We start from the raw sequence: 27,213 nt of genomic DNA, 5'->3' as shown, positions 1-27,213 counted from the left end.
TAAATAAATTTATTAGTCACATACAGAAGATCTTTAAAAATCCTTAGCACATATAGAGTGCAAATCATGATCAAGGTGCTTTAGAAACAGGATAATTTATGCTTCACAGCAATGCTGATAGGTATGTCAGTTATCTAGATTTTACATATGGGAAAATTGAGGCAAAGAGAAACTGAACAACTTGCTTGTGACTGTTAGGCATCATTAGAGAGAGGCACTCCAAGAAGGATATGGTGTCAGCCATATGATTAGAATCCACGGGTGGTCAACTGCCAGGCTTAGTTGCAACCACTAGAGCAGTAATTTGAGTTTAACCTAGGGCTGTCAAGCGATTAAAACAACTGTGATTAATCGCATTGTTAATCAAACACCATTTATTTAAATATTTTTGGATGTTTTCTACATTTTCAAATATATTGATTTCAATTATAACAGAATACAAAGTGTACAGTACTCCCTTTATATTTTTATTACAAATATTTGCACTGTAAAAAACAAATGGTATTTTTCAATTCATCTAATACAACTACTGTAGTGCAGTCTCAATTCTACATTGGTAAGTTCAACTTTCATGATAATGTACAAAAAAACTGCACTCAAAAATAAAAATGTAAAACTTTAGAGCCTACAAGTCCATTCAGTTCTACTTCAGCCAATTGCCTGCTTCTTGTTTACAGTGTCACCTGAAAGTGAGAACTGGCGTTTTCATAGCACTATTGTAGCCAGCGTCGAAAGATATTTACGTGCCAGATGCGCTGAAGATTGATATGTCCCTTCATGCTTCAACCAGCATTCCAGAGGACATGCGTCCATGTTGATGACATGTTCTGATCGATAACTATCCAAAGCAGTGCAGACTAACACATTTTCATTTTCATCATCATGAGTCAGCTGCCACCAGCAGAAGGTTGATTTTCTTTTTTGGTGGTTTGGGTTCTGTAGTTTCTGCATCTGAGTGTTGCTCTTTTAAAACTTCTGAAAAGATGTTCCCACCTTGTCCCTCTGAGATTTTGGATGGCACTTCAGATTCTTAAACCTTGGGTAGAGTGCTGTAGCTATTTTTAGATCTCTCACATTGGTACCTTTTTTGCCAAATTGCAATGCCAAAGCGCTAAGCGAACACCTGTTCTCACTTTCAGGTGACACTGTAAATAAGAAGCAGTCAACAGTATCTCCTGTAAATGTAAACAAACTTGTTTGTCTTAGTGATTGGCTGAACAAGAAGTAGGACTGAGTGGACTTGTAGGCGCTAAAGTTTTACATTGTTTTATTTTTGAATGCAGTTTTTTTTGTACATAATTCTACATTTGTAAGTTCAACTTTCATGATAAAGAGATTGGGCTACAGTACTTGTATGAGGTGAATTGAAAAATTATTTTTATTACAAATATTTGCACTGTATAAATGAAAGAAATAGTAAAGTAAGCACTGTACATTTTGTATTCTGTGTTGTAATAGAAATATTTGAAAATGTAGAAAAACATCCAAAATATTAAATACATTTCAATTGGTATTCTATTGTTTAACAGTGCGATTAATCACAATTTTTTTGAGTTAACTGCGATTAATCGACAGACCTAGTTGAACCATCTGTTTTTGCTGCTTATGCAACTGGCTTGCCTTAGAAAAGTCTTTGTAAGTGAGAAATTATTGAAATAATCACAGAATGGTATTTGATAACAGCAATTTCCGTGATAGGGAAATCTGTGGTAAAGTGCTAACTTTTTCAGGTTGGCACTTTTGACAGTCAAAGTGACTTTAGCACATGTTCCAATGAAGTCATTTGGACTCCTACTCAAATGACAGGGATGGTCTCCTTATTAAGACAATGACAGCTACTCCACACACTGACCTATGAGCTTCTGAAAATCCTACTTACTAGTGATGGTTGTTGAGATGTGCTGTTAGTTTTGAAAAGTTACACACCAGGCAATAGCCTCAGCTGCAGTAAATCACTGTAGCTCTGCTGAAGGCAGTGGAGCCATGCTGATTTACACTAGCTTGTTTGATTAGATATTTCTGTCATCTCACCAGACCTGGAGTAATTATGCCAAGCAGAAATAGGGAAAAATACTTTTTAGGATTTTCCCCCATCTTCCCACTTTACCTGGCTAGCGTGCAACTTTTTGGGTAATAAATCAGAGTTCTGAATTTCCATATGAAGAAGAGTGGGCCTGCTGTCCCATCACTGTAGTGGATGGGAGCTTTGCAGTTGTCTGCAGTAATAAATAAATGCTACTACATGTGGATCAAATTCTGGTTTTGAATGTGCTAATCTGAGTGCTCAGGGGTGTATCCATAGCCAGGATTTGCTCCCATGTGTTAATTTTTTACCTTAATGGATTCTTGTAACTAAAAGCAGCATAGCATTTGCAACTCTACTAAAGTAGTATACTATATGCATGTTGGCAATATCTACTTAGTTCATTAATCCACTGTAGTCTGTTGTAAAACAAATCAGCTATGTAAATCCAGTCCTGCATTCAAATGCCCTCTGGCACACCAAGGCCACAATCCTGTAGCAGCCAGGAAGGGATTGTACTATTATACTACTACTGCTAGTACTGAAATAATAACCAAAACTTTTTTTAAGGTTCTAAATCAGGGATAGTGAATAGGTGGGCCACGGGCCAAATCTGGACTGCCAGATGCTTTTGAATGGACCCCAAAATCTTTTTATTTATTTATTATTTTCTCTGGATCCTGGACCTTGACTATACCTTGATGAAGAAAAGTAGACCTTGACAAAAATAGACTACCCCTGTTCTAAACTGTTCCAGTAACTCCTCCCTCTCCCTCATTTTTCTCAATCTTTGCATGTCTGGGTTCCCACTAGAACTGGAAGTGCTGAAATATCACAATAAAGGCTGCAGTCAGAGGATGAAATCCAGCTGTGTGCTGAGAATGCAGGAAAGGACCTCTGTGACACTTAATTCCCACATTAAGGGCTGCACAGAACTTTCTACACTAGGGTGAATTTCATGCAGAGTTTCCTGCTGGGTCTGGAAGTTAACTTGCTTGAAATCTTCTAAGAAAGCCTGTTGCAAGATTTCTACCCTAGTTTTGTAGAAGAGCGAGGTTTTAATAGGTCAGATGGGCAGCTTAAATCTTTTGGATGCTCTGAACTGAACTTGCACTGAACTTTTTAAGTTTCACTCATCAATTTTTAATTGTAGCTTAAAAAAAATGTCCACCTATTGAAGTAGAATGAACTGAATAGTTTAGTAGTTGTGATGGGTGCATTGAACTGTGATCTCTTTGCACTGCAGGAAAGAAAATATATGCAGCAAAAAACAGGTTTGTAAACTGAATGGTGTCCTTTGCTTTGTCATCAAACCAATTCCCTATAATACTGTTATATATTTACAAATAAAAAGTGCCTCACTATCTATCTGCATTTCTAATGTCTCCCTCACTATGTTAGCAATGAAGGAGATAAAGTCACTTACCATTGTCATTGCCTTGCTTAATTTCCTCAGCAGTCCGATCTATTAAAACATACAACGACCAAACAACACAGGTAATAGCAATAATATGGAATGTAACTGAACAGACTATCTTCCTCCTTTCACTTGTTGTCATCTGTAGTTTCTCCCACTGTAATCAGAAAAGAATTAGAAATTAAGTGGGCTTGTAAAGAAAGCCGCCTTTTCATTCCTGTTGTTCCTGTCTGAAACAAGAAAGAAGGGTTAATTACAAAATATTTTTCTTATAACATATGTCTCTAAGATAGCATTGTAAGCATCACAAACTAATCTGATGCAGTACATACAAATCTACATCAATTCATAAGACTGTAAGATCCTGTGGAAAGAGTCTCACCTCTCATATATTTTTCCACCTGCCTATGAGTTATGCCTAATCTTGTCTTTCTGCAGCAATAGCAGATTAACAATGATAGGGAAGTCAAAAAGTGAATATTAGTTTTAACTGCAACAAGCACCCCAAACCTGGAGCTATGAAGAAAAATCCACATCTTCCAGAACTCCAAATGTTCTTGGCTGCTCAAAAACCTGTCACTTAATCCTGGGTTAGACTCTGGATAGATTTCATACAATAGGCCAAAGTCTCTCCTCAGTTGCACCCATGCAATTCAGCTGACTTCAAACTCTGTCTTTTTCTTTTGTTAATACTGTGTAGATTTTTTTTTTGTTTTTACCACAGTTCTTCCTCTTAATCATAACACATTCTACTAAAAAATACATGCTTTTTAAACAAAAGGATAGGGTATTTAAAAACAAATTGCCTCTAACTTTGATGAATACTTTTGAAATCCACAGACACACCCTCATGAATGAAAACAACGAGAAGTCCTTGTGGCACCTTAGAGACTAACAAATTTATTTGGGCATAAGTTTTCGTGATTTAAAACCCACTTCATCAGATGCATGGAGTGAAAAATACAGTAGCAGTGTGTGTGTGTGTATATATATATATATATATATCACATAAAAAGATTGTTTTTGCTGATACAGACTAACAGGGCTACCACTCTGAAACCTGTCACCCTCATGGATATTAGTAAAGTAGGTGGAAAACATAGTACAACAGTGCCACCTTTCTGATGGTCATATTACTACATGACTGAACTGTAGAGCTAATGAGACTTTTCTAGTTGTAGCTCTTTCACAAAGTATCTAAGCAATGGGTAGGTTCAGCTGCCAATATGTGCACAACTTGGGAGGCATGGGGTAGAGCTGAAGTGCAAAATAAATAGAGTAAGATGAGCAGGAAAGGAAATGTAAAGACTCAGAAATTTTCTCTGACAGACATACATGCTCTCTCTCTCTCTCCAGCTCATGCAAGACGACAATTGTTATACCAGTAATAGTTCCTGTTTAACCCCATGTCGGGACTGGCACACATTTTTATTGTCATGTTGGTGTCCTTTGCAAGATAGTGATTCCTATATGATGCTACAACTTCAGTAAAAGTGTCAAAAGTACCACTTTCCAAGTGAAGCAATTCTGAATGCAGAAACAGTTATGATTGTGGGGAATGTGCTATATATAGGTACAATGTGCTATATATAGGTACAATGTAAGTCTAGACCTTTGGGACTGAAGGCTAGGGTATTAGTGGGTAGGTCAAAGGATGTTACAAAAGCGTTCCTCACTCTTAAGGCTTCATACCACAGTTTTACACGTCAGTGATCTCAGTGGGTTGATGTAACAAAACAACAGTTAAAAGCAGAATACTCTGGAGGTGGAGGAAAGAGCAGGATGGTGTGAGGTACAGGAAAGAAGTAACCCAGACTCTTACACTAGAGAGAGAAAACTAAATAGCCATGGTTTATATTGGTTAAAAATAATAGGTGTTAAAACAGCTAGTGCCAACCTTCAAGAATTGATTTAACTTAGAAAATAGTTTCTTTTCCTATTTTCTGTCTGCATTAGGTCTCCTAAGTTATTAGTTTAAATAACTCTAGAACTAACAATCTAGGCTAATAGTGTCTGTTAACAGCCATCAAGTTCAAAGGCTTTGGGTCTCCTCCGCAGTTAACCTGGTTCCATGCTAATTGCAGTAGCTGTTAATCACTACTGCATAATCCCATATCAGATATCTAGTTCAATTAGAGATGGTTGAAGAAAATAGGTGAACAGATTTGCCAATATACCACTTTATTTTTAGTCAAAATTCAAATTTTTCATGAAAATCTCAATGTTAAAATGTTTGACACCAAGTTATTGGATTAATATCTTTATCTTTCCTGCACTAACCTAAGCTCATTCACTCTTTATCACACTGCAATGAGAATCTGTATATGGAACATTTTATTGCTAAGACAGAAAGGCCACATTTTGAAATTGCTTCTCCCTGACTAGCATGTTCGCAATGAACTGTTTATGAAACACTAGAATGTTACAGAAGGTGTGAAACATACTAACTTAATATGTGACTCACTCAGGTTCATATTCGTCCTTGAATAATTCTTGTGGCTCTTCTCTGTACCCTCTCCAATTTTTCCCAACATGCATTTAAAGTGTGGACATTAGAACTGGAGACGATTCCAGTAACAGTCTCACCAGGGTCATATACAGAGGTAAAATCACCCCCCAGGACTACCCTCCCTTCCTCATTTTATGCACGTTCTCATACAACTTCATGTTCAATTTGATAGTAATGTACAAATTTGCACTTACGAACAGATGAATCCACCAGTCCAGAGTTTATTATTCTTTGATTTTGTTTCGTTTTGAAAACTTACGGCAACTTTAATCCAGAATGCTGTTTTAGACTATCTAAATAATATATGGCTTTATAGTGAAATGTTGATTGGTGCCTGTAGTGCATTCTGCAGTGATAGTACCTGATTGGTTAAGGTTGAAAAATGTCACTGCCTCAATGCTGGGCACAGTTTCAGATGACTACTTTTACCCGCAGTTGGTAATCCTATAAATGGTGTGGTGGACCAAACAATTTTCAGTCTTTCATAGCAATCTACCTACAATCAGACTCCCACAATTCACTTTGAGTTGGGTGCATTTCTTGACATTCAGATAAAATAGTCAAGATGCAAGATATTCAGGGATTATTTTCAAGTTAACGGTTACAACAGGTGGTCTAGATGAATTTTCCAGGTGTGTATGCTTGTTTCACGGCTGCTGCCATAGATGACTCGGTGAGGTTTCTGGAGCATTCACTATTCAAGGCCTTGGGATAGCTGGTTTCATTACAGTTGTTCTTATTAAATCTTGCAGTCTTACATAATACTTTGGAATTGCTGAAAGATCTCACAAGTGATGTGAAATGAAACAAAGCTATCAGTCTGCTTGCCAGGTACATGTCAAGCATTTAGTCTTTTCAGTTTTCCCAGAGAATATCATCTCTGCATTCAGTGATATTGAGGATAGAAGCTTCTATGAGATTATTTGTCCACAGCCAGTCAGAGGCAATAACAAGAAGAAAAATTGTGCTCAGTTCTTTGTATCTTGCAGATAATTTAGATAGTATACAACAGCATTCAGTTGTCAGGATATATAGAATGTAGCATTATCACAACTCACAATATTAGACCTGCAGACTTTTCATCATGAAAATTCCATTCAAGCCTTGCCACTAAAGCTTGCATTTCTGAGGAAAACACAGTCTTCAATTGTTTGGATTTCAGAAAAGGGAAAGGGGCAAAAGGATTCCACCTCAGTTTAAATCACTGATGTTGACTTTGAATGCTTTACCTGGGATAAGTGCTGAATGTAAGAGGATTCAGTTGGGTTGCCTATAGAGAAGTTTGTTCTGTCATCTCATTTTCTCTCGTGGAGCATATTTTGCCCTACTGGTAGCAGTATTACATGGTATATTTCCTTTGCCATTAGTATTCACTAGTCTCATTTCAGTAGTGTAACTATCTTGTTCTCTACTAAGGCCTTCTAAACTCTGAGAGGGCTGACCCACCAATAGTCTCAATAAAACAGAGATAGAGGACAAAAGCTGTTTGAAAACGTTGTCAGTGTTTTTTCCAGTGGAAAATGTTTTTATGGTGAAACAGAAATGTTTGTGAAAACTTCAGTTTTTGTCAAATTTTTGAAACGCTGAAAACTGAACATATTTTGGTCTCTGAAAATGTTTCACCTTCACATTTTCCCCTCACTTTCTCCTTTCCCTCCAGTAGAAAAGGTGGGGGGTGAAGAATAGGGAAGCCTTCCCCTTTTTCACCCACTGGAAAATACTTTTTGGCCCAGCTCTCTAGTGCTCTTTTAGCCTGAGGTCTAACAATCCAGTAGTCCGACCAATAGGTATTGTTTACATGCTGAGGTCTGTATATTTTTGTTTAAATTTTGGACAGGATTTGATGATCAGCTCAGACATCCAAAGACTCTTGGCCCCTTAAATCTAATCATTGTCACTAGTAAAATAACAAAAGTATTGGGGGAGAGAAGGGAACATCACAAAACATTTAAAGGACAAAAAAAAAGGCATGATGGGTTTATAAAGAACAAATCTTACTAGGCAAATTTAGCTGCTTTTTGATTGTTGACAAATTAAAATATTAGTAGGTGAAGGGGGATATGGCAGAGATAATAGGCTAGAGCATCAGCTGAGAATGAAGAGCACTAAGTCACTTCTGTGCCCCCACCTTAGTTCTGAGGAGATTCTGCCTTAGCCTTGTCTAATCTGAAGGATGCTCTCCCCTGCACCAGGTGCTAACAGCACCAATGGACCACTCTGACAGCTGGGACATACACTATCTCAGCTGCAGAAAGAATAGTGTTACTACGGTGGCTGTCTACCACCTGCGGATAGTGGGATGATCTATCTGTGGCCGGATAAGCCAGCATCAGGGCTGCTTTGTGCTCACAGTGATGTGTAAAGTTGCCCTGAGGCAAGAGAAGACTTGGCCTAATATATTACGAATTTAGTAAAGCATTTGATTCAATGTCCCAAACATTTTACTCCCAATATTAATACAGATTGGTTTGGAAATACAATAATATGGATTAAAAACTTCCTGAAGGCCCATAAACAAAGAAATTGATAAACAGTAATGTATTGAATTGAGGGAATGATTATAGCCCATCTCATTTAATATCTTCATTAATGATCTGGAAAAGGGAGTAATGAGTAGTGTGATGGTGTGCACTCACCTCTCGTGAGCACCTCCTGTCGGTTGGGTGCGAACCTACATTCTCTCTCTCTCTGTGTCTGCTCCCAGCACCCCCCATTGTCTGTTAATCTCTTCAGACAGCCCTCTGGCCAAGTCGCACACAGTATGAATACATGAAGGAACCTTTTCCAGGGTAAAAGGTCCAACCATGGTTGGGCCCTGTCCAGGGTCTTCAGCCCCATCTCTAAGCCGGTTTAAATCCTAGCCCCTTTCGTGGGCTTTTAAGTACTGAATCTTATTACCTTCTTGGGTCTTAGATCACTTCCCCAGTGGCAGGATCTGGACCCACCCACTACTCTGGGGCCCAATGCAGGGACCCTAAGAATAGCAGCCATGTGCTGCTTCCTTTAACTCTGTTGCTATTCCCTGGGCCCCTTCTTCACCCTTACCTCAGGGTTCTCTCTCTCCCCTGCTTGAGCAAGATCTCTCCTAGGCCTCTTTATCTGTGGAGTTTCACAGCCTTCCAGTCTTCGTTACCCAGCCAGCAACTGATCTGCTCAGGCCCTGCAGCTCCTTTTAATTGAGCCTGCTGAACTCTGATAGGCTGCAGGGAAGCAGCCTTTCTAGGCAGACCTGGAGGACCCATCCTTACTGCTCCTTTCCTGGGATGAAGTTTGGTAGGACCATGAGGTCTCCAGGAGGGAGCCTCGAAGGCCTGATACACCCTGTTACAAATAGGTTAAGGAAATTAACATGATATTAAAGTTGGAAGGAGCTGCAAATACCAGTGAGAACAGATAAAAAATGTACCCAAATGAAATTCTGTTTGGAAGTATGTGTTAATACATGTAAGAGACTATAACCATAGATATTAGATGTGAAGGAGAAAAAATTACAAGGAGTAATGCAGAAAGATGAGGAATTTAATAAGGATAGGCAATTAAACGAGTCTGTAAAGTGATATGGCAACAGTGTGGGCTGCATAGTCTGTGGCATCTCTCTCCACTTGTACATCCATACCTGGTATGTCTACACTGCAATTAAACACCTGTGGTTAGCCCATGTCAGCTGACTTGGGATAGGGCAATAGGACTGTTTAGTTGTGCTAAAGAGGGAGGGCACCAGAACCTGGGCTCCAACCCAAGCCTAAACGTCTACCCTGCAACTAAACAGCCCCATAGCCTGAGCCCCACAAGCTCAAGTCATCTCTCTTCATTTGCCTCTCTAGATCTTTCGCACGTCATCTTTCGTCCAAACCCCCACAGTTGGTCATACCATGGAGTTGATCTTCAGCACAAATACCAATCTAGAGGACATTACAACCCAGACACTGTCTTGGCCAGACCATCATCTCATGAAGGCAGTGGTCAGAGAACTTCATAAGAATGGCCATACTGGGTCAGACCAAAGGTCCATCCAGCCCAGTATCCTGCTTACCGACAGTGACCAATGCCAGGTGTCCCAGAGGGAGTGATCAAGTGATCAGGTAATGATCAAGTGATCTCTCTGCTGCCATCCATCTCTCCCTCTGACAAACAGAGGCTAGGGACACCATTCCTTATCCATCCTGGCTAATAGCCATTAATGGACTTAACCTCCATGAATTTATCTAGTTCTCTTTTAAACCCTGTTATGGTCCAACCTCCACAACCTCCTCAATCAAGGAGTTCCACAGGTTGACTGTGTGCTGCGTGAAGAAGAACTTGCTTTTATTTGTTTTAAACCTGCTGCCCATTCATTTCATTTGGTGGCCCCTAGTTCTTATATTATGGGAACAAGTAAATAACTTTTCCTTATTCACTTTCTCCACACCACTCATGATTTTATATACCTCTATCATATCCCCCCTTAGCCTCTTCTTTTCCAAGCTGAAAAGTCTTAGCCTCTTTAATCTCTCCTCTTGAGACCCATTCCAAACCCCTAATCATTTTAGTTGCCCTTCTCTGAACCTTTTCTAATGCCAGTATATCTTTTTTGAGATGGAGACGACCACATCTGTACGCAGTATTCAAGATGTGGGCGCACCGTGGATTTATATAAGGGCAATAAGATATTCTCCGTCTTATTCTCTATCCCCTTTTTAATGATTCCTAACATCCTGTTTGCTTTTTTGACTGCCGCTGCACACTGTGTGGATGTCTTCAGAGAACTATCCACGATGACTCCAAGATCTCTTTCCTGATTTGTTGTAGCTAAATTAGCCCCCATCAGATTGTATGTATAGTTGGGGTTATTTTTTCCAATGTGCACTACTTTACAGTTATCTACATTAAATTTCATTTGCCATTTTGTTGCCCAATCACTTAGTTTTGTGAGATCTTTTTGAAGTTCTTCACAGTCTGCTTTGGTCTTAACAATCTTGAGCAGTTTAGTATCATCTGCAAACTTTGCCACCTCACTGTTTACCCCTTTCTCCAGATCATTTATGAATAAGTTGAATAGGATTGGTCCTAGGACTAACCCTTGGGGAACACCACTAGTAACCCCTCTCCATTCTGAAAATTTACCATTTATTCCTTCCCTTTGTTCCCTGTCTTTTAACCAGTTCTCAATCCATGAAAGGATCTCCCTCTTATCCCATGACAACTTAATTTACCTAAGAGCCTTTGATGAGGGACCTTGTCAAAGACTTTCCAGAAATCTAAGTGCACTATGTCCACTGGATCCCCCTTGTCCACATGTTTGTTGACCCCTTCAAAGAACTCTAATAGATTAGTAAGACATGATTTCTCTTTACAGAAACCATGTTGACTTTTGCCCAACAGTTTATGTTCTTCTGTGTATCTGACAACTTTATTCTTTACTGTTGTTTCAACTAATTTGCCTAGTACTGACATTAGACTTACCGGTCTGTAATTGCCGGGATCATCTCTAGAGCCCTTTCTAAATATTGGTGGTACATTAGCTATCTTCCGATCATTGGGTACAGAAGCCGATTTAAAGGACAGGTTACAAACCATAGTTAATAGTTCCGCAATTTCACATTTGAGTTCTTTCAGAACTCTTGGGTGAATGCCATCTGGTCCCGGTGACTTATTACTGTTAAATTTATCAATTAATTCCAAAACCTCCTCTAGTGACACTTCAATCTGTGACAATTCCTCAGATTTGTCACCTACAAAGGATAGCTCAGGTTTGGGAATCTCCCTAACATCCTCAGCTGTGAAGACAGAAGCAAAGAATTAATTTAGTTTCTCCGCAATTACTTTATCGTCCTTAAGTGCTCCTTCTGTATCTCGATTGTCCAGGGGCCCCACTGGTTGTTTAGCAGACTTCCTGCTTCTGATGTACTTAAAAAACATTTTGTTATTACCTTTTGAGTTTTTGGCTGGCTATTCTTCAAACTCCTTTTTGGTTTCCAGCACTTAGGTAACCCGGAAAGACCAGTATCCTGATTAGACCACAAACACTCAGACTCCCAACAAATTCCAGAGCCTACTAAAGATAACAACACCCAACCCACAGGACATGTAGCCTAGGACTTGGTGAATCATTACCATTCTACAATGGCCTTCATCACTGATACCCTAGCCCACCGGTGGCCCCATCCTCCCCATCACCCACACAGATCTCTTTGGTTTTCTGGCACCCTGCGCTGGATGAAAAGAGGGATGGAAACTCAAGCACCAGTGGTGGAAAACAAAGGATGATTTAGACAGGATGAAACATGACAAATTCATGAAAGCCTCTGCTAAGTCTGTATTACAGGCCAAGAAAACCTTCTTGTCAGCTACCATTCAGGGTGCCAAATCCCACCCCAAAAAAATATCCAGGATGGTACATGGATTCATCAATCCTGGGTGCCTACCACCTGCATTAGAGCTGAGCATCAAGTGCTGCAAAGAACTATCATTCTACTTCCCTGAAAAGATCACACACGTTTGAAAAGCCTTCTCCAACAGCATGAATTTTAAATTGGGTTCAAGGTCTCGGTCCCTATCTTCAAAACACATAATCAGGGGCTAGGCCCAGGATACCTAAAACACGATGTAAAACTTCAGCACAAAGATCACAGTCAACAACTATGCTCCTCCGACATGATGGAAAACTCTGAACAACAACAATAAAGTTTGTGTGGGAAACAGAACCTTTTCCAGAGATGATCTGAGACTGTAGAATGAACTCCCCCAGGAGTTGACTATCACATTCCTCATTATTTTCCACTCCAAGTACAAGGCACATTGCTTTGACCTTGCTTGTTCTCATATAAACACACAGCAACAGTTGCATTTAACAGTAACAAAAACCCATCACCCTACCAAAACAAGACACTCCACTCCACACGATTCTCTCTGTGGGGAGGGGGGAGAGAACAAACAAGTGACAGATGTGTAGTCATGTTGCTTCATTCACTACTGGCAGGCACTCAGATAGTACTGTGATGAGCAAGGTATAAAAACCTATACGGAATAGAAGTTTTAATAGTGAAGAAAACTCCACAGATTTTGTTTAATTTATTGATAGCATCTAGTAGTCTCAACCAGGTCAGGGCCCCATTGTGCTTGGCACTGTGTAAAAAACAGAATAAATGATCATCCCTGTCCCAAAGAGCTTACAATAGAAAACTTACCAACAAATAGAACGTCCTTTAACACTGGGCTTTCATTTATAACACTTAGGAAAAACAAACACTCCAATTAGTCTTTTCTCAAAGTTAAACTGGGTATGTAATGTTGTTGATGCCTGAAGCACAAAAGACTTTTGAATCTAACTAGGGAGACATAAGGGGACAGGAAGAGGGGAAGCAGTGAAACCTTGGGGAAGGGAATGAGGAAGCAGTCAGCCGAAGAGACTAAAAGGGAAAAAAGTGAGGGGCTCCCTTCAAAGTCAATCTACAACTAGGAGCAGAATTTGGCTGAAGAGGGGGTGTTGTAATGAGGCTGGTGGAGTAAAAGACACTGCAGCAGGAAGGAGGACAGGCCAGAGAAACAGCAAGAGAAGTCTAAATGGGAGTGGGGGAAGGGATTGGGGAAGACATATTACATAAAACAAAAACAAACAAAATTTCACCCATGAGTGTCAATATGGGTGGTGATGGTATGTGCACCAGTTTCACTCTTGGTGAGATGTTTATACTGTGATTTCACATTGCTGTATAAGAGCTTGGCTACACTTGCAAGTTAGAGCGCATAAAAGCAGCCCCAGGCACCCTAACTCCTGAGGTGTCCACACTGGCAAGGCACGTAGAGTGCCTGGACAGTGCAGCTGGAGCGCTACTGGTAATCCACCTCCAGGAGAAGCATAAAGCTTGCTGCGCCCTGGCTGAAACACCCGGGCGTCAGTGTGGACAAAGTGTTGCATTACTGCGCTGTGATTGGCCTCCAGAAATGTCCCATAATCCCCTGAAGTCAAGTGGCCATTCTTCTCATTGTTTTGAAATTGGCTGCAGGCATGCAGATACCCCTTTCAAAGCTCCGTTTCTGACAGCCGGCATGCTTATCTGCTCTGGGACAAAGCAAACCATTAGTGTGGAATGCTGGTGTTGTGAGTGTATGTGTGTGTGTGTATTGGGGGGAGGGAGGTCTGCTGTTGTCTGAACTTACAAGACAGCATGCTGACACACTCTCTGCCCCCCAAAACACAGTCTCTCCGCCCACATACACACAATACATTCTCTGTCATACTCCACTCCCCCCCCCCTTTGAAAAGCATGTTGCAGCCACTTGCACACTAGGATAGCTACCACAATGCCTTGGTCTTTGTGGTATTGCAAGAGCTGTTCATGTGGTCATGCCAGTGTGCTTGCAGTTGACAGTGTAAACACACGGCAGCGTTTTCCCTGCTGCCGTCTCCGAAGGCTGGTTTAACTCCCAGCGCTCTACATCTGCAAGTGTAGCCATGCCCTAAGAAGATAGTAAGCTCTTCAGGGCAGAGATCTATAAGACAACAGAGTGAGTGAAGACAAACAGATAACAGAAGAATGTGGGGAAAGAATGAGGGGTACAACAAATAAATACTATGGTTCTAATTCAGTCCTGCCACAACTCCAATAAAGTCACTGGGGATGTACTTGTTTATACCAAGGATGCTTTGTGTCTTGTGGAATTTTGTGTTATAAGCGTCATAGACATCTCTCAATTCTCTCTCTCCTTTTCATTTTGAGCAAAGAGGGTCAAGTGGAGGTGAGTGATGGAAAGCTAACCAGAAGAGGTCATTTTAACAAATCCACCAGAATATCACATTCGTACTGCGAAAGACAAGATGGTTGTGGTAATAACTTTTATTGGACCAGCTTCTCCTAGTGAGAGACAAGCTTTTGAGCTATACAGAGCTCTTCTTCAGGTCTGGGAAAGGTATTCAGAATGTCACAGCTAAATACAAGGTCAAACAGATAGCTTAGCATAAGTAGTTAGCACACACTCTAAGGGATCATTCAAGGTAAAGTGGCCTGTAGTCATAGGACAAAATGGGGGGCGGTGAAGGGGTGTTTAGTGGGTTACAGAGTGTTGTAATGAGCCATAAATCCAGTGTCTTTATTAAGACCAGTGCTTAATTTGTGCCGGGGCTCACTGGGCTTGCCACATCAGTTATGAAAGTTCAAAAATTGTTGAGCCCTTGCACCTCCTTCATTACAAATTAAGCACTGAATAAGACTATGATTTTTAGTGACTAGCTAAGTTATGAATTCAAGCTCCAAAACTTGTCTTTTGAAAGTGGTGTGCAGGTTTCCTCGAGAATGAGGCCTGCTAGCCACTAGAGGGGGCTATAAGACTGTACTGGGTTCATAAAGTTCTTAACACAATGTATTGTGATGAGCATTCAAAGGCACAAAGAAATGAAAGCAAGATTTTGTAACTTCACACAAAAATAAAATCAGCCATTAAAAAGTGTATTGGACTAAATACAGAAGTAGAAACAATGTGCACCGTAGATTTTATGCACACATCTCAAAACCTTTGAAAAAGAAATTGAACATTTTGTTACTAACTCATGCCATAGAAAGTTTGTAATAATCTTAGTTAACAGTACACATTGCTCTTCATTCAAGCTTTTTGCTTCCTCTGTGTTATAAAGACATGATCTTCCTCTGAAAACTAAAAGCTTTTACCAAAGTTCATAATTTTTTTTTTTTGTAATTACAAACTAAATCATCATGAGTCATCACAGAAATATGAATCTAAACAGTTTGCCTACACTCAGTGAGGAAAGGGTATCTAAATAAGACTATTATAGCCAGTGTAGTTAACCAGTTCCTTAGCCCTGCTGGGTAATCTACAGGAAATCCATAGTACTTGTGCGGGCTGGCTATAGGTCAAAAGGAAGCAGGATCAAAACTACCTCTTTTTATGTCATTTTGAGGAGACACTGGTTAATCAAAATCACTATGCTGGTTTTATTCAAGCAATTACTCAAAGACAGGTTTTCTGAAGTATCCATTTTCTAGAGATTGCTTACTATAGACATTTTTGGTCAAATTTTCAAAGGGGCCTTAACTCAGTCTGTAAAAGCATGCTTGCAATTCAAATTCCCGCACACAACACTTAGGTAAACAGACTTTATGTAAAACAGTTCCATGATGGAAACAGAAGTCTCTCCAAACAGGCTGCACCCTTAGGATTATAGTTGCCATTGGCTCACATGTCCCCATTCCCCTGCAACAGAGTCACAGACACTGTTCAGAGAGCTACACATCCCTGATCTGTCCTCTCCTGTACCTCAAGCATTAGCCATAGTATGGCAGATAGAGCCCTGAAAGGGCATATTTCTGCAGCATGCTAAAGTACTCTGCATCCTTACACCCCCTCACTGCAGTCAGGGTTCCCACAACCGTCACTTGGACCAAAAGACTTGGCCCACAATAATTTATTCCCACAATTTTGTATTTAGCCATCCATATTTGTAAATTAATATGCTATTTACATACACAAAGGTTTGCAAGGGGCAAATGACTGTACATACAAAATTGAAGTTACAAGTTAGGCTGCTTTGAGGAAAGGTGTCTCCCCTTTGAATGCTTGGAGCAGGAAGAAACTAACCTTGTACTGTATAACAAACTTCAAAAGAAAAGATAAAAAAGATCTCAAGAAATTCAGATATCGCCAGCAAAGAAGTGATAGTGGCTCAAAGTCCAGGTCAGTCAGTGTCCTGAGTATGTCATAGCAGCCACTCAGAGGGCTGTGCCACTTCAAAGTGGCAACTCAGAGACTGGCTGAAGTAGTGAAAGATGTCTGATCCTGCTGAGAAAGTGCTTCTGTACAGGGCTGGTGCAACCCATTAGGCGACCTAGGCGGTCACCTAGGGCACTAGCATTTGGGGGTGGCATTTCGGGTCCTTCAGCGGTGACTGGATCTTCGGCCTCCCCGGTCGTCGTCGGCATTTAGGCGGAGGGAGCTGGGGCAGGGGGATGCGGGGAGGGCCGCCTGCAGCAAGTAAGGGGGGGCACATAGGGGAACTCCCCACCCCAGCTCACCTCTGCTCCGCCTCCTCCCCTGAGCACGCCGCCCCACTCTGCTTCTCTCCCTCCCAAGCTTGCGGCGCCACAAGCCTGGGAGGCAGGAGAAGTGGAGCGGCGACGGCGTGCTCAGGGAGGAGACAGAGCAGAGGTGAGCTAGGGTGGGGAGCTGCCGTGCGGGGGCGCCTCAGGGCGGAGAGCTGCCACAGGGCTTGGGGTAGGGGGGGCGGCGCAAGGTGGAAGTTTTGCCTAGGGTGCGAAACATCCTTGCACCCGCCTTGCTCCTGTAGAATTCATTAATTGTAACTATTGTATCTTTTTCTGGATCTTTGTTTTCTAGCATTGGTTAGAGCAGCCCTGTAAGGGGAAATTCTAGAGTGATCAAGCATTAAATCTTTTGTGTTTGATGTGTTTTCCTGTTGCATCAGTCCTCCTTGTTATATATAATTCTGCAAACAAACATAATAGGTAACAGATACAAGAAGCAGTACACACACCTGAATGGAGCTTCTTCTGTTCACATCTAGAGACAAGGCTATTTTATTACGTAGTTTCTGTTCTTTTTTCAAGAAGGTAAATGGGGGGGGGGGAAGAGTGTGTCCTTCTCCCTACTCCCACCCAATAATCTCTGCAAAAGGGAGTTTGAAATGATGATTTTATGATGGCACCTAAAATGTGCTAATTCAAGTGCTCTACAAACAGAGAGAAGTGTGGCTCCTTCCCCAAACGAAGCCTAATATGATTAGCAAATCTTGAATGATCTTTTGGAACAGATAGGGCAAACGACCATAAGGACTTTAGCAAGTATATGATGCAGTGAACTGAGCACTCAAGATATTTCAGTGTGATCTGAGTATATAACTTGGGGGCATTTATTTTCTATTTTTTTAGTCAGTTGTCAAAGTGCTAATTGTCTCTGACTCCACAGTAAACCACTCACTACTATCGAACTACCAGCTGGAGGAGAGAATCTGAGACGGTTTTCAGAAATGGAATGGGTTCACTAGGCAATCTGTGTGGGGAGGAAGTAGAAAGACAAACTAATACTAATAAAAGACAATAGGGGTTCCACACAGGGAGAGCAGAAGAGCTTTGAAGAGATCAGAAGTGTGGATCAGAGAGGAGAGTTTAGCCTTTGTAGTATAAGAAGCAAAGCAAGAGAGGCACTAGGGGTTAGATCTGTAGCAAGGAATCACCTTATACCCTAATGCAGCACAAAATACCCTGCTGTACATCACAGCATTGTGAGTGGGTCTCTGGCACCTCCTCTTAGGATAGTGCAGCATTTGCCATGTCTACTGGGTCAGCAGAATAAGGGACAGGACCATGAACTTCCCTTTGAGATAAGCAGCACCTCAGAGGCACCAGAAGAGAGCAGTTCCTGTGCTCAGTAAAGCATAGGGAGTATATTTGTGCCTGGTTGCTGTAAGATGTGTGTTAGACTCATCATACCCCCTTCTCTTTCCTATGCATCCAGAATCAGGTCGCTATGTGCTAGACGTTGTACACACATACAGAAAGACATGGTCCACAGAATGTATAACCTGGTCTACACACAAATTTGCAACAGTTAGGCTGGGTCTACACTGCCACTTTCAGCACTAAAACTTTAGTCATTCAGGGGTGTGAAAAGCACCAATATCAACAGCGCTTTATTGCTGGGAGCAACTACCACCGCTCATTCGGGGCAGCGCCATATTATTGCCTAGGCCGACAAATTTTCAGGGGCAGAAGCTCCCCTCCGCGCCCCGCCCCCCTGCTCCAGCTCACCTCCGCCTCCTCTGCAAGCGCGCTGCGGCGTCCTGTTTCTCTCCCCTCCCAGTGCTTGCGCCACAAAACAGTTGTTTCACAGGGCAGAGAGGGAGGGGGGAGAAAGGGGAACGCCATGCGCTGGGGGAAGAGGCGTGGCCAGGGGCGGGGATCCAATAGGGGAAGGGAGGGGGCGGAGTTGGGGCGGGGACTTTGGGGAGGGGGTTGGAATGGGGGCGGGAAAAGGGCAGAGTCGGGGTAGGGCCAAGGCAGCAATTATTTCCCAGCTTAGGGGCAGCAAAATTATTAATCCGCCACTGGTTCGGGGTGGGGTTTTTAATCACTGGGAGAGCTCTCATGCGGTGATAAAGCTCATCTACACTGCCCACATCACAGCGCTGCCACGGCCACACTGTAACATGGGCACTGTATACATACCCTTAGTTAAACTGGTACAAACCCCTTTGTAGGCACTCATTTCAGTTAAAGAGTAACTTAATTCACTGTTCCTCATCAACATAACCTAACATATACCGGTTTACACTGAAATCAGTGTTTACACAGACTTGCACCTGTTTAACTAAAGAAATTTTAAAATCACACACATTAAATTGGTGCAACTCTGCTTGTAGAAAAGCCCTAATATTCTACAGCTTCTGCAGTAATGGTCGCATAGCTTATTGAAGAACTGTGTTATTTAAATACATGACTTTGCTAATCACCTTTGTAATGAGATTTTTTTCTGCACAGAATTCATAATGCAGCTTTTTCAAAATAAAGAGCAATACATTTCTCTTTTAAAATGACAGTGAATTGAAAGAGTTGTCCTTGGTTGGTACAATCAGTGCATGACACTTGGTAAGCTTATGAATTTGTAACTTTGTATGTCATCAATTAGCAGGCCCTTAAAAAGTGCAAAGTAGGGATATTAAGTAATTGGAGCAGATCATCTCTAAAATGCAAAATGAAGTAGCCGTTTTTGCAATCTGTATCATCAAGAATAATCATATTTCACTAACTATTCTCACCCCAGTACCTACATCCTAATCATTCCAGGACAGAATGCAGGAACGTGAAACATTAATATAAGAATGGCCATACTAGGTCAGACCAGTGGTCCATCCAGCTCAGTATCCTGTTTCAGGGTGGCCAGCAGCAAATGCTTCAGAGGAATGTACCAGAAACCCCATGGTGGATAATTATAGCATCCTCTGCCCATAGCAGGACCTTCTTCTTAACCCCAGTCATCATCACCTCCCCATCTATTAGGGATATGCTCATGTCACATTATGGTGGTTTATTTAGAAAGCAATATTTACAGCCTCCTACAGTGCACAAACCCTCCTCCCTAAAAAGCCTTTAAGGATCCTCTTCACATGTTGAAACAGCAGTTAATACAGTCTTTGTTCAGTGTGACATTGCATGATCTAGTGGACAGGACACTGGAGACCTGATGTGGGGCTTCCTCAGAATCTCCCGTTGAAGCTGTTCCGCTTTGCATAAACCATGAGAGAATCACTGGGGAGGTGCGAAAGGAAAAAAGAGCAAAAGAGAGCAAAAGACTAGCTGATGGTTGCAGCACTTGCTTAGAAAGTCAAAGACCTCCAGTCCCTCTGCTCCAAATAATTTTATAGGCATCTATCTCCAACAGAGGGGCAGTTTTGAGCACACACCACTTGGCTTAATGTCTCCCATTGACTACCTGAGGGGAAGAGCTGCCTAGCATGCTGACTTTTGTGAATCCCACTGTAAGGGGCCTATGTCTCCCATGCACTGTATAGGAAGCCAGGTGCCTAACCGAGGTGTTTTTTCTAGGCATGTAAAAGTTAAGCAGGTGACACTCAGCATTGCCAGGCCCAAGTTCCTTTGTGAATCTAGCCCCATGTGACCTTGTGCAAATCACTTCACCTTACTGTGAATCAGTTTTCCTTCTGACTCTTTATTTGTCTTGTCCACTAAGACTGCAAGAAATCTGGGGAATACAGTCTCTCACTATGTGTTTGTACATGCCTAGCACAATGCATCTCCAGTTGTTGCCGCTTAGTGCTAGTGCAATCCAAAAGACAGTCATAATAGGTGCTGTGCTGCACTACAGGCCAGTACTGAAGCTACCACTATCAAGTGGAGCTCAGTGCCACCACAGAGAATAGCTTGGATGAAATCCAAAATGGATAAGGCTTTCTTCCAGATCAGTAGGAAGTGATCTTTTCTAACAAACAACTAGAAGATGGCCACACCTATCTCATTACAATATCCAGAAAGGCTGCACTCTGGCTGCAGAGAAATCCATCATTCACGCAATGTCAGAGAGGACAGGCTAAATGTGAATAACCTACACAGGAGTGAAGGGGGATGAACTCTAGCCCCGACCCTCCACCAAGAACCTTCATCAAGAGCTGCTGCTACCACCCACTCTTGCTAAACCAGACTCTTGGGCAATCCTTCTGTATATTCCATGGATTTGTTGCTCACATCCCTGGCTCTTCCACAGCCAGCCAATTCCTTTCTCTGTCCACTCTGCCATAAAGAAATTACTGCACATCTTTGTGGCAAGATCCCATATAAGATGTCTCTACAGCATATATCTTTAGGTAAGATGTCTTGCTCCAGCTGTCAAATGGAATAACCTAGTCTGGAAAATATTTGCACCTGAATTTGCTTTGTGTTGAGCAAATATAAGGGGAAAGAATTGCACTCAGTACTGTATTGTGCTAAAAATGTCCTGTTCTCTCCAAATCAAACACTTTCCCCCCTTTTATTCCATTTGCCCTAGCATCAGAGTAAAACCACTCGAGAGAGAGAGAGAGAGAGTGAAAATCCCCTATGCTCGCTTGTTTGTTACAGACAAAACTATAAGCCACTTACTTGAGATTTGCCGGAGATCTTATGGTGTAATTTGACCTGAAGGCATAATATTTTCTATCATCAGTATAATCCTAAAGCCCATGTGCATAACTCCCCATCATGTTAACGTATGTTCCATAATTTGGATTGAAAGAAGTATAGCTTTGTATGTTGGAAGCAACAATACACAGATAAATACACACACAACAAAGAAAGACTATATCCCAAAGAAAGTTCCTAGAGAATCCTGACACAAAAGGGAAGTAACTTCATTAGAAACTTTAATACTCATTCAGGAGGAAGACAGAGTTAAAACCCTCAAATATTCTGAAAAATATATTCAACTGTAACCAATCATTCTTCCCCTCAGTATCAGCCTTACATTTTGCTGAAATACATTCTTCAGACCTATTTCTAAATACCCTGAAGTCTCACAGTCCATAATTTCATGACTGTATATTAGGAAACCACATACAAATATTTTTCTGGGCATGTCTACCTGGTGCTTTAGAGTGCATCAGCAAGGATGCAAATACTAATGTGCATCAGCGTGTTGCACACTAAATGGCCCATGTGGATCCTGCTGACGTGCACTAAAAGTTCCCTAGCGCACATTAGCATAGTTCTGCTTGAAATGGGACTACATTAAAGTGCACTAGGGAACCTTTAATTCAGACATAATTTGATAAGAGTTGGATGAACCTCTAAAAGCTGCCACCCAAATCCCCATCTGCGTCCCTGTTTTTATTTTCATTTTCTGTTCTGTTAGATGCAAACAAAATTGCCCTCAACCAATTCTGCTCCTTCCTACTCACCCAGTAAATAGTGCAAGTGATCCTGAAAATAGCCATTTTTCATGTGGTCATTATTTTCTTCCTGAAGAATAAACTAACCTTACTTGGGTGGAGAAACAGAACCCAGTATTTGATATTCACTTATTCAAATCAGTCATAAGAAAGGTGTTTGATTTGGGTGACTCGATAGGCCAAAGGTCTGCCAGACTGACATTTTCTCGTGCATTTCAGCTTGATCAGGTCAGTACACTTGACTGTTCAAGTGCAAGTGTAATATATATGTCCGATTCAAATGCATGACTTGCCACATCCCAGTGATTGAAAGAAGGGAGGTACTTTATTTTTTTAAAATTTGACCTTTGCAAAAAATGTACCAATTTGTCAATAAACAAACACTCCTATCTCATTGTTTCTTATACTTTTCTCCATGGAGATGATCCTCTGATCTAATGAAACAAAAAGCAATCTGTGCTGAATAATCCAGGAGAGTCCTTCACAAAAGTACAGCCATAACACACAGATGAGGAGTTGAGGCAAACTTTACATCCTCAACGTCCTCTGGCAAAGATCTAATATTGTGCTTTTACTTTTCACACATCCAACTTCTGAACATCATGTGGCAGGGGAGTGAGGTATATGTAGAACATTTTATGTCCTTGTAGTGAAAGACTATATTTATAAACTTAAAAGAAAAATGAGTTCAATACTGAAAGTTGTAAAATATAGGAAGTTAAATATATTATTTTCTCTAATTTAACATAATTTAGACCCAGTGCTGCGAATATAGCAGTTGGTTACAAGAGAAGAGCCATGATATATATTGTAAATGAAATAGTTACATTTATTCCACCAATAACAAGCAAAGCAGATCCAGGCAGACACTATATGTAACCTGCTTCTTAGCTAAGGAAGGCCTCCATTCAGAACTACTCATATGATTTGGAAGTTTAATTTAAATAATCTCGGTAAAGTTTGGATATTTTAATTTGATTAATTTAATCATTTATTACATTATTAATCAGTATTAGGCTGGCAAACAGCCCTCTCCCATTAAAGCCAATGGCAAAATTCCCATCAGCTTCAAAATCAAGCCCTAAAAACTGAATGTTTCAAGTATTTTTGGAACTACCCAAAAGTAAACAAATAACTGAAAGCTTCAGATTTGTTTTAAATCCAGGTTGGGGCTGAGAACTGAAAAATTGATGTTTTCTGCTTCTTATGTTTTTAAATTTTCCGGTATAGCTCAGTAAATTCCCAAAACCCATGTTTCATATATCACTATTAGGACATGCTTGACTGGACTCTTCACCAAAAAGGATGGGGATAAAAGGTCTAGACTCATTCTGAGTTCCACAGGCCACACTACCGAGTAGAGCAGAATTGTAATAATCTCAGCACCTGCTGAAATGCTACATTTCCGTGAGGAGCACAGCTGGGACTCTGGGCTTACCCACAGCCCCCAAGTGTGTGTTAACTTTGTCACACAATGAGAGTTTGGAATGTACAGAAGGCATTTTACCTAGCCAGATTCACGTTCAGGTTTCTGTGCAGCAGTGGATGACATCACAAACATCTAAAGTTGAGCAATATCCTGAATTCCTTACACTTCCGTGAGCGTTATTGAGATCAGCCACTGTAGCTGGGGAAATACAGAACTTGGGAACGGCAGATGAGTGAAAGAGGAAATAGCTTTTAGTAGTTGATTTTTAACAAGCGTTATATTCTGATAACCAAAGCCTTGGTTGTTTATCTTAAAATAAGAGCCCAAATCACCGTGAACAGCAAAGCGATATTAGAAACAATAAAAGCCATCTTGTATTCTCTTCAGGAAGGCTGCTGCACTGGGGCGTCACAGTACAATGTTCTGTGATGACATTTCGCTAGCATGAAGATACCTTGGGAATATTTTTGGGTCATGAAAGGTTGGGGGGGACAGATTCTCAGCTGGTGTAAGGCACTGTAAATTGGGACAGGAGCAGCAGAACCTCCACTGAATAGAACAAAAGGAAATATTGGGAGAGGTGGCTAGCCCGGACTTTCCACTGTGAAATATTTATGACCTATTGTTCTTGTTGTGGCACAAGTCATGAGAAGGTTGCACCACAAGAACAAGTATATGTGTGATCGGTTTACATACAAATTAGCAGTAGAGCTCAACTATCATATCTAAAACATTAGAGGTACAACAACTGTCTGTACAAAACAGTCCCTTGTATCCTTGAGGCATCACAACCGGACATAAATGCTATAGAATTATTTTAACTTTAAAAGCTTTAATATACACATTCTCCCTTGTGCACAAAGTTGTTCACTATAATGACATGATAGCCAATAAAAAAGTAATAGCTTTGTGCCTTTGTGCATACTGGTGAAGTATTTGACCTCACATATTACAAGAAATGAGTGTGATTTAAGGCTTGCAATGTTTGAGTCTTAGTTTACTGTAGGAAAGAAAACACTGATGCTGGTTGCCTTGACAACACTGCGTAGCAGAAATCAAAGGAAAATGCAGGACCTTCTGCTATGTCAAGGATTGAAACGTATCCACCAAATTAGGTTAAAAGGAAACGAATCCCACAGCAAGTCAATGTTACCGGACCCACGCGTTAGCTATCACTTCTTATCATGGACCTTGTTATAAAGATAATGAAAAGGCCATGTGGTTTCTACATCACAGCTTAGAGTAATAGGAAGAAAACAGCAAGGGATACAGTAGTGACTGCTCAAAAGTTTCCTTTTTTCCTAGGAGATACTGCAGATCAATTCAGGTTCTGAGAGAATCTCTTCTGTTGGGAGGAGTGTTTTGTAATGGACTAGCTTGATTTCACAGCAGGAGCTCACACAGCTCTCTCTGCAGGGAATATCAGCTTCAGCAGTGAATACCACATGGCATGTTTTTAAATAATGAGCGTAAATAGGAATGATCAAAGTGAAGCTATCTTTTAAACAAAAAGAAATCAACATCTTTCAGCATATTTTGCCTTCATTTCAATTATTATATCATCCGATAAAGAAGATTTATCCTCAAATCATCAAGCCTTGAAATAATCCCTCCAGTAAAATACTATTTCTATTGTCAGACAGATGCACTTCCTAAAGGTTCTCTGGCTTTGTACTGACCACACAATTTCAAGGCTCCATCACAAAGAAAACATTTTTCCTAATGAAACCTAAGTCATTCTCTTCTAACTCTGTGTCCCTTGTGAAAAGCTGACTTTAAACCATATGAGAAGAATGTATTATATAGAATACAAAGATTTGGAGGATAGTTATAATGTCACTTTGATATGCTAGATTCTGCACTGTTTTCTGCCTCTATAGAGTCTATGGGTAAATTGAGACTGAAAATTTTGCCAAACACATGGAGGAAAATTGTTGTACCCATGAAGGTGAAACAATATAAGGAGTAGTGTGAGAATCTTTCCCTAAGTGTTCATGGAATGGACTCGGTGAGAGAGACTGGATTATTATTATTAGCAAACACAACATACTGTATACAAAATCTGTAACAGAGTTTTGCCTGAAGATATTTTGAGGGAGCTCATTTGTGACCGGTATTATGGCTTTTTATTCTTGCATCTCATAGAGAACAATACTAAGTAGATCTTAATCAGTTGCCAGCCCCTTCCCTAGGACCCAGCAAGCCCTGCTACAGACAAAGGGTAATAATTTGTTCACTATTGCATTAAAACGGAATATCTGCTTTTGACCCAATAGTGAATCTCTGTGTTGAATAACTTAATTCTCCACTGACCTGCCTCAACCACTGAGTCACTATAATCTACCCCATTGGTGCACTGGGAGGACAGCAGTGACTTTAAATTTTTCCTTTGGAGAGTCTTGAATATGAGCTAACCCATTTAAATGAGTTTATTTCTTCTATATATTTTATTATTCTTATTATGGGCTGATGTTATGTGGGAAGAGACCTTATCTTCCTTCCGCCCCATTATGGGTATCAGTGGGCTACCTAAGGTAATCCCATGGAGTCCTCTGATATTTGAAAATCAGTAGCCCAGTTGAGAACTGTCTAGTAGTAATACTTGATTTGGTATACAATATCAATGTATAAACAAACACAGGCTGCAAAACTAGTGAATGCGTGGAAGCATTCTCTAATGGATAAACAAAAAAGATCACATTTGTTTGAATATTAATAGTTCTAGACTTGCATTTAATTTGTTAATATGAGTAATGACAGAATTGTCATTCAATTTACGAAAACCCAGAAACATGCCTTACGTTTTGTAAGGAGGATCATCCTGTAACTTCTATTACTCTTCCAAATAGAAATAAAATGGTGCCTGAATTATTGCATAAACAAAGTTGATAAATTCATTTTTAATGGTTAATGGTAATTACATGATAATGATTTGTGAAATTGCTCTTACTTCCTAAATACAGTAAAAGCTTTGTTATTCGGCATGTTCAGGGAATGGGGGGTGCCGGTATGTAAAAAATTCCAGTTAACTAAGAGGGAGGGAGATTGGGTGTGGGAGGGGGCTCGGGGCAGGGGGTTGGGGCACGGGACAGGGGCTGCTGCCCCCGCTCTGAGCACTGGCTCTGCAGCTCCCATTGGCTGAGAACTGAGGCCAATAGGACATGCAGGGACAGTGCTGCTTGCGGGGAGCCACCCCAGATGAGCGCCACCCGGATCCAGCACCCTGCACCCCCTCCCGTACCCCAACACCTTCCCCTGAGCCCCCTCCCACATCCAAACTCCCTCCCAGAGCCTGCGTTCCACACCCCCTCCCGCACTCTGAACCCCTCATGGCCTTTCTCTGCCTAAGAGCAGCAGGGACATGTCGCTGCTTCTGAGGTGTCACGCAGAGCCAGGCAGGGAGCCTGCTGGCCCCACACCAACTGGAATATAAACTGGGCTTTCAATG

The 27,213-nt window shown here is 41.1% G+C and overlaps 1 protein-coding gene across 3 annotated transcripts in view; it reads right to left on the bottom strand.

Annotated features, from left to right (window-relative positions):
• MARCHF1 (membrane associated ring-CH-type finger 1) overlaps window positions 1-27,213 on the bottom strand; it is a 234,781-nt gene that overhangs the window by 2,731 nt on the left and 204,837 nt on the right. For all 3 annotated transcript variants that reach the window (XM_054030754.1, XM_054030751.1, XM_054030753.1), the window contains one exon: window positions 3,450-3,597. In XM_054030754.1, coding sequence (XP_053886729.1) covers window positions 3,450-3,597 — 148 coding nt within the window. The remainder of the gene's footprint in view (window positions 1-3,449; window positions 3,598-27,213) is intronic.

Source organism: Malaclemys terrapin, chromosome 5 (genome assembly GCF_027887155.1).
Source record: "Malaclemys terrapin pileata isolate rMalTer1 chromosome 5, rMalTer1.hap1, whole genome shotgun sequence".
NCBI classification, from domain to species: domain Eukaryota; kingdom Metazoa; phylum Chordata; order Testudines; family Emydidae; genus Malaclemys; species Malaclemys terrapin.
The sequence above is the reverse complement of the archived record's forward strand: the minus strand, read 5'-3'. Positions and strand labels throughout refer to the sequence as shown.